Source organism: Primulina huaijiensis, chromosome 7, assembly GCF_012295235.1.
Source record: "Primulina huaijiensis isolate GDHJ02 chromosome 7, ASM1229523v2, whole genome shotgun sequence".
Classification (NCBI taxonomy): domain Eukaryota; kingdom Viridiplantae; phylum Streptophyta; class Magnoliopsida; order Lamiales; family Gesneriaceae; genus Primulina; species Primulina huaijiensis.
This window is the reverse complement of record NC_133312.1, coordinates 10,929,100-10,936,627: the sequence shown is the minus strand read 5'-3', so window position 1 is coordinate 10,936,627 and position 7,528 is coordinate 10,929,100. Positions and strand designations below refer to the sequence as shown.

At 33.3% G+C, this 7,528-nt stretch overlaps 1 protein-coding gene across 1 annotated transcript in view; it reads right to left on the bottom strand.

The window, feature by feature from the left end:
* LOC140981594 (uncharacterized) overlaps positions 1–7,307 on the bottom strand; it is a 13,528-nt gene extending 6,221 nt beyond the window's left edge. The window contains exons 1-5 of the mRNA XM_073448020.1: positions 6,692–7,307; positions 6,393–6,474; positions 6,001–6,182; positions 5,215–5,409; positions 2,752–3,448 (exon numbers count right to left, since the gene is read on the bottom strand). Coding sequence (XP_073304121.1) covers positions 2,752–3,448; positions 5,215–5,409; positions 6,001–6,182; positions 6,393–6,474; positions 6,692–7,217 — 1,682 coding nt within the window. The 5' untranslated portion in view covers positions 7,218–7,307. The remainder of the gene's footprint in view (positions 1–2,751; positions 3,449–5,214; positions 5,410–6,000; positions 6,183–6,392; positions 6,475–6,691) is intronic.
* Positions 7,308–7,528: the final 221 nt, after the last annotated feature.

The window sequence follows — 7,528 nt, the reverse complement described above, 5'->3', positions numbered from 1 at the left end:
TTTTTTCAGGAAATATCATTTTTTTTTCAAAATAAGAACTCAAGATCTAAACAATAGATAGCCTCTCTCATGATCAATAAAGACTCGAAAGCTGTTTTCTCAGTCCTCTCTACTCACTCACAAAATATGTGTGAGTTTAAAATTTTAGGCACTCTTATAAGGTATATCTTGGGTCATATACTTTAATACCTGATTTTATCACAATGGTTAATTACGAAAAAAAGATTTCATAAATCATTTTTTTATATTGATCAGAATATTAAAATTGACATTTTTTCAAATAAAAATTTAAACATCCTTAAATAGATTAATACATGTTCTAATTTAAACATTTCAAACATGTAATGTATGATATTTTTGCAAAAATTACTAAGATACTAACAATAAACATGGTTTTATTTTAAAATAATATTTTTTTTTAAAATATATATATTTTTTATTTTTTTTTAATATTTTTTTTATAAGTTTGTTCTCCCCCAAACAGAATATGACATTGTCCCTAATGTCAAAATAACTATTAATAAAGAGTACAGAATGAAAGAGATATCACCTGAAATTTTATTGAAGATAACAAACTGAAACAAACGCAAACCAATCCACGACTTTTGAATCAATGATCCAACTTCCTTTTCTTACAGCTTGATTGCGACCAATTGATCTTTGTTATCATCGGATCGGGCTTATGAACAAAACCTTCCAAATTATGAATTAATTGGTCGGCAGTCGAAGTAGAGATAAGCATTCTTCGTGAATTTTCTGAAATGAAATTCTGTTCCACAGCTTTATCAAGAAATGTCAACAAACTGTCATAATAATTATTGATATTCAACAAGCCCACAGGTTTATTATGGATATTAAGTTGTGCCCAAGAAACAGTGTGAAAAATTTCTTCTAATGTACCAAAACCACCTGGTAGTGCGATAAAAGCATCAGAATTTTCAATCATTTTTGTGATTCTTTCATACATAGAAGAAACTTTTAATTCCTCACCAATCGTAACACCTGTAATATTTCCTTCAGCTAAAGCTGTAGGAATAATACCCAAAACCTGACTACCTCCAAGATGAGCAGATGTTGAAACAGAACCCATTAACCCAATATTACCTCCCCCATATACCAAGTGAATTTTTCTCTCAGCCAATATCTTTCCAAGATTATTCGCTGCTTCTACAAACACTTCATTTTTTCCAGGACTCGACCCACAAAATACACAAATATTTTTCAATGATTGTGCAGAGGTTCCAGCCATGTTTTTTTACTTTCTTCTTTTTTTTTCTGCGAAAATAGAGAGAAAGATGAGAGATTTTATAGGGGTAATATGTTATCAGGACAAAACTATGGGTCACAGTTGTAAACAGAATAAACAGTAAAAACAATAATGACACACATGCATGTAAACAGTAGTGTGATTGTGGCTCACAATTTTCCTCTGGTTTTACGTCCAGAAACGGCTTCAACGCCTTCTATGAGTCGAGGATATGCTTCCCATCCAATTTTCTTATAAATTGGCAAACAGGGTCTTTTTTAGTCGGATTCCCAAGACTATGACGCTCATCTTGGAATTGTTTCCATAAACGGAGAAGTTCAATATGCACATGTCCACTAGAATGCGTCTCAAGAGTCAATAAGATGTTATCTAAAGACTCCTTACTCAGCCCATTCTTAATGAAACCAATTTTATCTTCTCTGTTATTGGAAACACATCCCAAAGATCTGCATCGTTTGTCACAAGTCCATCTTGCACACTTATGACAAACCCCTAAACTTTTGGCCCTTCGTTTTTTCGCATAAGTGCTTTTTCCTAATCCAGGCAAATACCGAATGAGCAATGATTGTGGAACTTCTCCTCCTAATCGGACCTTAGCTTCTATTACAAGACGAATATCTTCTGGAATTCCTTTTTGCATTAGCAATCTCAATCTTTCACACCTTCCTGCATAAATTTTTCTTAGAACATTTTCAGAAACAGAGGGAAAATATTTACAAATTTTTGAGAGAATTTCATCCATTTTGAAAAGAAAAGAAATTATTTTTTTTTATTTTTGTATCAGCAATTATGGGAAACTGATTAAACCGACTATGAGAGTCACGGAGTACCGTTATCCGCCATTTAACCGGGAAAATAAAAAGATTAAGGAAACCTGAAATAAAAACAAACAAAATTAAATGCAACACAAAAAAAATCAAGGATCGGAAAGGGAAATAAACTCTTCTTGAAAAATTTCATTTTCTAAAAATGGTTTAAGCCTTTGTCCATTTACTTTAAAAACATCACCATTTTTAGGATTTTCAATATCCACAGCTCCATAAGTATACACATGCTTTACAACATATGGGCCTGTCCATCTTGATCGTAATTTTCCTGGGAATATGTGAAGTCGAGAATTATAAAGCAAAACTTTTTTACCAATCTCAAAAGATTTTCTAAGAATTGTTTTATCATGAAATGATTTGATTTTTGCTTTATAAATCCTTGAATTCTCATACGCGTCATTTCTGAGTTCATCAAGTTCATTAAGTTGCAATTTACGCAATTTGTTGGCATCATCCATGCTTGAATTTAAAGTTTTGATCGCCCAATAAGCTTTATGTTCCAATTCCACAGGCAAATGACAATGTTTTCCGTAAACCAACCTATAGGGAGACATATTCAATGATGTTTTAAAAGCTGTTCGATATGCCCAAAGTGCATCATTAAGTCGCAGAGACCAATCTTTTCTATTTGAGTTAACAGTTTTTTCCAAAATTTGCTTTATCTCCCTATTAGCTAATTCAACTTGTCCATTTGTTTGAGGATGATAAGGAGTAGTTACTTTGTGAGTAATACCATATTTTTTCATTAATGAAGCAAATGGTTTATTAACAAAGTGAGTTCCCCCATCACTTATCATGGCTCGAGGAATTCCAAATCTACTAAAAATATTTTCTTTTAAAAATTTGATGACGATTTTATGATCATTTGTTCGACATGGAATTGCCTCTATCCATTTGGAAACATAATCAACTGCAACTAAAATATACAAGTATCCAAACGACGGTGGAAAAGGTCCCATAAAATCTATTCCCCAACAATCAAAGATTTCAATTTCAATAATAGGATTCAAAGGCATCATGTTTCTTTTTGAAATCGCACCCAATTTTTGACAATTTTCACAGATCTTGCAGATTTCGTGGGTGTCTTTAAACAAAGTGGGCCAATAAAATCCACACTGCAAGATTTTTGCAGCTGTTTTCTTTGAAGAAAAATGTCCTCCGCATGCTTCTGAATGACAAAATTTAATGACACTACTTACCTCATTGTCGGGTATGCAACGTCGTAAAATTTGATCCGAACAATACTTGAACAGATACGGATCATCCCAATAAAAGTTTTTTACCTCATTCAAAAATTTTCTTTTATCTTGAGAACTCCATTGCGGTGGCATTTGCCCGGTCACAAGAAAATTTACTATGTTAGCAAACCAAGGGGTAGTAGTAACTGAAAATAGATGTTCATTAGGAAATTATCGTTAATTGGTGTCATTTCACAAGATGATCCTGTTACTAGTCTAGATAAATGATCGGCTACGACATTCTCGGTTCCTTTTTTATCTTTTATCACAATGTCAAATTCTTGGAGCAACAAAATCCATCGTATCAGTCGTGGCTTTGCATCCTGTTTGGTCAACAAATATCTAATAGCAGAATGATCAGTAAACACGATAGTTGTTGATCCAATCAAATAAGAACGAAATTTATCTAATGCAAATTTTACAGCATGTAGTTCTTTTTCAGTTGTGGAGTAATTCATTTGAGCATTGTTTAAAGTTTTTCTTGCATAATATATCACATAAGGCTTACCGTTTCTTCTTTGACCCAATACTGCACCGACTGCATAATCACTCGCATCGCACATGAATTCAAATGGTAAAGACCAATCAGGAGGTTGCATGATAGGAGCTGATGTTAAATGTCGAATGATTTTATCAAAAGCATTTTGACATTCTTGAGTCCACTCAAATGCACTGTCTTTTGTTAAGAGGTTACAAATGGGTTTAGTGATTAAACTAAAGTCCTTTATAAACCTCCTATAAAATCCAGCATGTCCCAAAAATGAGCGAAATTCTTTAATGGTTTTTGGAGGGGGTAAATTGGCAATGACATCAACTTTTGCTTTATCAACTTCAATTCCATGAGATGACACGACATGTCCCAAAACAATTCAAGAAGTAATCATGTAATGACATTTTTCCCAATTTAAAATAAGACCTTTTTCCTCGCATCTTTTTAAAACTTTTTCCAAATTTTCAATACAATTATCAAATGTATTCGCAAAGACAGTTAAATCATCCATGAAAATTTCCAAACAATTTTCAACCATGTCGCAAAAAATGCTTAGCATACATCTTTGAAATGTTGTTGGGGCATTGCATAATCCAAATGGCATCCTTCTAAATGCAAATGTTCCAAAAGGGCATGTTAATGTAGTTTTATCTTGATCTTCGAGTGCAATGGGAATTTGATAATAACCTGAATATCTATCAAGAAAACAGTAGTATGAATGACCTGCTACTCTTTCTAAAATTTGATCCAAAAATGGTAATGGAAAATGATCTTTTCTAGTGGCGTCATTTAATTATTTATAATCAATACACATCCGCCAACTAGATGAGACTCGACTTGTTAACAATTCACCTTTTTCATTTTTTATCACTACGATGCCAGATTTTTTCGGAACTACTTGTGTTGGGCTTACCCACTTACTATCAGAAATAGGGTAGATAATCACAACATCAAGTAGTTTGAGAACTTCAGTTTTCACAACATCTTTCATGTGTGGATTTAATCTCCTTTGTGGTTGTTGAGATGTTTTTGCATTTTCTTCTAAGTGAATTTTGTGAGTGCAAATTAGTGGATTAATGCCCTTGAGATCTTTTAGTGTCCAGCCAATTGCATTTTTATGTCTTTTAAGCATATCAACTAATTTACCTTCTTCATCACTTGCTAGTTTGGAAGAAATTACCACCGGATATGTTTCATCTTCTCCAAGAAATGCATACTTCAATTCTTCTGGCAAGGGTTTTAACTCCAATATGGGTGGTTCGTCTTTGTTCTCATATTTTGCATCAAATTCTTTCTCTGATCCTGGTAACGAGTGATACCTGATAAAATCATCAAGATCAATTTCAATATTTTCTTTAACAGTTTCAATTGAACAAATATCTAATTGATCACGAGTACTCCCTTCTTGAATGTTTTCTTCCACAAGAGTTTCAATAAGATTTTCATCTTCACTTTCATCTCCTTTGTCATGTGGTTGCTTACAAAGATTAAACACATTAAGCTCCAAGGTCATGTTACCAAATGACAACTTCATTATTCCATTCCTGCAATTTATAAGAGCATTAGAAGTTGCTAAAAATGGACGACCTAAAATTACAGGAATTGCATTACAAGCTTCGATAGGTTGTGTATCTAAAACTATGAAATCGACAGGATATACAAAGTTATCAACTTGGACCAACACGTCTTCTACCATACCTCTTGGCACTTTAACAGATCTATCAGCAAGTAAAAGTGTTACCGAAGTAGGTTTTAACTCGCCTAGATTGAGTTCTTGATAAACTGAATATGGAAGTAAATTCACACTAGCTCCAAGGTCAAGCAAGGCTTTTTTAATCTTTCGTTCTCCAATAATACAAGAAATAGTAGGACAACCAGGGTCTTTGTTATTCAAAGCATTATTATTTTGAAGGATTGCACTTACTTGTTCGGCTAAAAATGCTTTCTTTTTCACATTCAATTTTCTTTTCACAGTGCACAAGTCTTTCAAAAATTTAGCATATGATGGTACCTGTTTTATTGCATCTAGTAAAGGAATATTAACTTTTACTTGTTTAAAAATATCATATATATCAGAATTCAAATTTGATTTTTTTGTATTTTTCAATGCATGAGAGAATGGTGGTGACACTGTCTGTTCAACCTCCTCTTCGCAAGTTATGGGTTCCACTTCCTTACCCTTTGGAGTTGATTTATCATCATCTTCACAAGGTTCAAGAATGGATTTTTCCACAACCTTACCACTTCGAAGGGTAATAACAGATTTTACCTGATCCATCGGTTGAGTTCCAGAAGTTCCAGTTTGTGAATGATGATCCTTGGGATTAGGCAGAGGTTGTGAAGAAAATTTTCCTTTTTCATGAACATTAGGTGCAGATGCAAATTTAGCAAGAGTATCTTTCAAATGTGTCATGGTTTGAGCAGTTTGAGTATTGATAGACTCTTGTTTTGCAATGAAAGAATTCAATATATCTTCCAAATTCCTTTTAGATGGAGGAACATAAGGTGCATAATTTTTAAAAATTTTGTTGATTTTGGAAATGTAGTTGTGAAAATTGTGCAGCATTATCATTCCTCCAACTAAAATTTGGATGATTTCGCCAACCTGGATTGTAATTTTGAGAAAATGGTTCAAAATTTGGCCTTTTGAAATTGTTCACAACATTGGCTTGTTCATGCAGACATTCTTTAAAAGAGGGCAAAGTGGGACAATCTTTTGTAGAATGATCACTTGTATCACAGATGTGACACGCAATTTCTTGAACAGATTTTAATTGACCATTCTTTTTCAATTCAAGTGCTTCAACTTTTCTTGCCAAAGAGGTAAATCTAGCTTGCAGATCATGTTCATCTTTGAGGGTATACATACCTCCACCAGATGTGGGAGATTGAATCTTGTTTGATGGTTCGATTGTACCTATAGTGTCCCAATTTTGAGCATTTTCAGCTAATGAATCGAGATACTCAATTGCCTCGTTTGGATCTTTATCTTCAAATGTTCCATTACACATAAATTCAACCATTTGCCTATCTTTAGGTGTTAAGCCTTCATAAAATTGAGAAACAACTCTCCAAATTTCAAAACCATGATGTGGACAAAGATTAAGCAATTCTTTATATCTATCCCAACACTGATAAAAAGTTTCTCCTTGTTTTTGAGTGAAAGTGATGATTTGCCTTTTGAAAGAATTTGTTCTATGAGATGGAAAAAACTTTTTCAAAAATTGTTGTTGCAATTCATCCCAAGTTCGAATGGATCCCGATCTAAGATTTTGTAGCCAAGTTTTAGCTTTATCTTTTAAAGAAAAAGGAAAAAGCTTAAGTCGAATGGTGTTCATGCTACAATTTAGATCATTATATGTGTTGCACACTTCTTCAAATTCTCGTAAATGCATGTATGGATTTTCAGAATCTAAGCCATGAAAGTTGGGTAAAAGTTGGATAATACCAGGCTTAAAATTGAAATGAGATGCATCAGGGGGAAAAACTAGACATGAAGGTGCACTAGTACGTGTAGGATTCATGTGATCTCTAAGTGTTCTTCGTCTATCATGATCATGTTGAGATTGAATTTCATCTTCATTTTCCTGGATGGGTTCTTCCGCCATGTTTTGTAAAAATAAAGGGTTATTTCGAATGAGTCGACCACTAAGTGTACGTGACCAAATAATGCTCATGCAAATGCAAAAGAAAAAGAGGAAAAACA